Raw genomic sequence first — 2264 nt, forward strand, 5'->3', positions numbered from 1 at the left:
ACATCAGGCGTCACGCGGCCACGGTGTATTTTCCGCTGGTTTGGGAATTTCCGTCGATAACTGGCAAGGCCTGTTTGTGTGTTTCGTACCAGTTAAAGGCGAATAACAAGTGCCAACGTTGCAGTAGTTGCGAAACAGATCACGCCCACAAACCGGTCACTTCTGGTTCCCTCTGCGACTCTCTGGATGCTTTCTGAGGTCTTCGGCACTAAATCATCCGCTTTATTAATAATCAAATAATCCTGTTCCTAATTTTATTTAACAGCTACAATGAAGTCCTACCAACCAGTTTCGTTCACGCTATGCCTTCTGCTGGTAGCATTGGCCGATGGTCAGTGGTCCCGCCGATATACGACCAGCTACACACCGTTGGTACGCAAGACAACGCGGAATTTCGCGTCGCGGCTAGGAGTCGACACGGGCCCAACGACGGTCGCTCCGGTCCGCACTGCCAAGCCACGCACCAGCTTCGCCCAGCCACCGCAGAATGATCCGCGTGTAGCGCAGTCGGTGGTGGATTTCATGATACGGCTCAGCAACACGATGGTGCAGCAGCAGAGCAAGGCGGAGCTGTTCTCGCCACTCAGCGTCTCCATGGTGGCCCACCTGTTGTACCTCGGCTCGAAGGGGGCCACGCATGCCGAGTTCAGCAAGGTACTTATACCGCCGGGCATGGAGTGGAAGCAGTTACACCGCAGCTACGGAGGCGTACTGGCTAACCTGATGTCACCGACACCGATCGATGCGCTGCAGGAACCATGGCGCCGCCAGACCTGCCCGAAGGAGGACGACTACGATGACGCAGACGAACGATCAACTCCGGCCCCAAAGTAAGTGTCACCAGCTAAGCTGCGTACGACCCTTTCCTACGTTGGAGATTGGCTACATTTTTAACTGTGTGCGTGTTCTGTGTTCCGTTAGATCTCAAATCAATCGGGTGGCCAACGGCATATTCTACCAAACTGGGCTACCGATTCATCAGCAGTACGTGAGGCTGGCGCGTGAAATCTACGGCGCGCTGGTCCATCCATTGGACCTGAACGCGGACGACGCACCCGCGACCATCAACCAGTGGGTGAGCCACATGACCGCTGGCAAGATCAACAAAATGATCGAGGGCCCGCTAGGTGGCAACTCCGGGATGGTGGTCGCGAATGCGCTCTACTTTAAAGCCAAGTGGAGGAATCAGTTCGACGGGCTGTCAACGCGCGACGGTCCCTTCTTCCCGGACGGTTTCGATGGTCCGTCGTACCGCGTGAAGCTGATGACTCTCAGTGCCTGCTTACCGTTCCACCGGACCCGCGATGCGGCGGATGTGACGATTCTGGGACTTCCGTATCGGGACGACACCACCACCATGTATCTGATCCAACCGGCAAACTCGAGCCGGGCGGCGATTCGACGGCTTCAGGCTACGCTCAATGGAAAAACGCTCGACACGCTGATCGGCCGCATGAAGCTGCAGAAGACGAGCGTCCGACTGCCGAAGATGCACCTGCGAAGTAGTGTCGATCTGACCCAGTCCTTCCAGCGGCTCGGTTTCAATTCGATCTTCAGCCCCGCCAAGAGCGATCTGACGAACATGTTTCCGGCGAGCAACGGTGGCCAGAAACCGTACGTCAACCAGATCATACACAAGTTGGACCTCTCGGTTGATGAGGAAGGAACCGAAGGGGCCGCTGCTACGGCTGCGCTTATCGATCGCATCGGCTCGCCAGCGTTCTTCAATGGCAACACACCGTTCCTGCTGTACGTCAGACACGATTCCACCGGACTGCCGCTGTTTTACGGCCCTGTATTTGATCCCCGATAAAGCATCGGTTGGCGTGGAAGAGTGGTCCGAAACTGATTACCGAAGTATTCCCAGGGCTCTCGCCAGTCCTTTAGTGTTAGACCAAAGAGTCGTATGTGTTAGGGTTACGTGCTAGCTTTCTATACCTATTTATTCTCACAAAACACCGGAACTGGAAGGCGCGATCTGGTAGTGTAGTGGCTGCAAAATTGTGTAACTTATAAATTGACGGTATTAGCTAGTTTAAGTGAGATGAATCTTGTAAGACAGGTACTGTTTGTATTTAGGACCAGGTTACAATGGAATATCCATTGGGTAAAATCGTTCTCGAAGTGGCAATAAAATTTTATGCTTAAGCTAAATGGATGTTGGTATTTGTGTTTGTTAACTATTCATTAGGCAGCATTCGGATGTGTCGAGGAAAACGGCATCATGAGCATTCCATTTGCGAGTCTATTCTCGAATTCAAATT

The 2264-nt window shown here is 53.2% G+C and overlaps 1 protein-coding gene across 1 annotated transcript; it reads left to right on the top strand.

The window, feature by feature from the left end:
• The first annotated feature begins 270 nt into the window (after positions 1 to 270).
• On the top strand, positions 271 to 1969 carry LOC128276926 (serine protease inhibitor 28Dc-like). Its single transcript, XM_053015386.1, has 2 exons — positions 271 to 830; positions 922 to 1969. Exons 1-2 carry the CDS (start codon positions 271 to 273, stop codon positions 1811 to 1813), a joined length of 1452 nt encoding a protein of 483 aa, XP_052871346.1. The 3' UTR covers positions 1814 to 1969.
• The last annotated feature ends 295 nt before the right edge of the window (positions 1970 to 2264 follow it).

The sequence above is a fragment of the Anopheles cruzii genome, unplaced genomic scaffold, assembly GCF_943734635.1.
Source record: "Anopheles cruzii unplaced genomic scaffold, idAnoCruzAS_RS32_06 scaffold03076_ctg1, whole genome shotgun sequence".
Classification (NCBI taxonomy): Eukaryota; Metazoa; Arthropoda; class Insecta; order Diptera; family Culicidae; genus Anopheles; species Anopheles cruzii.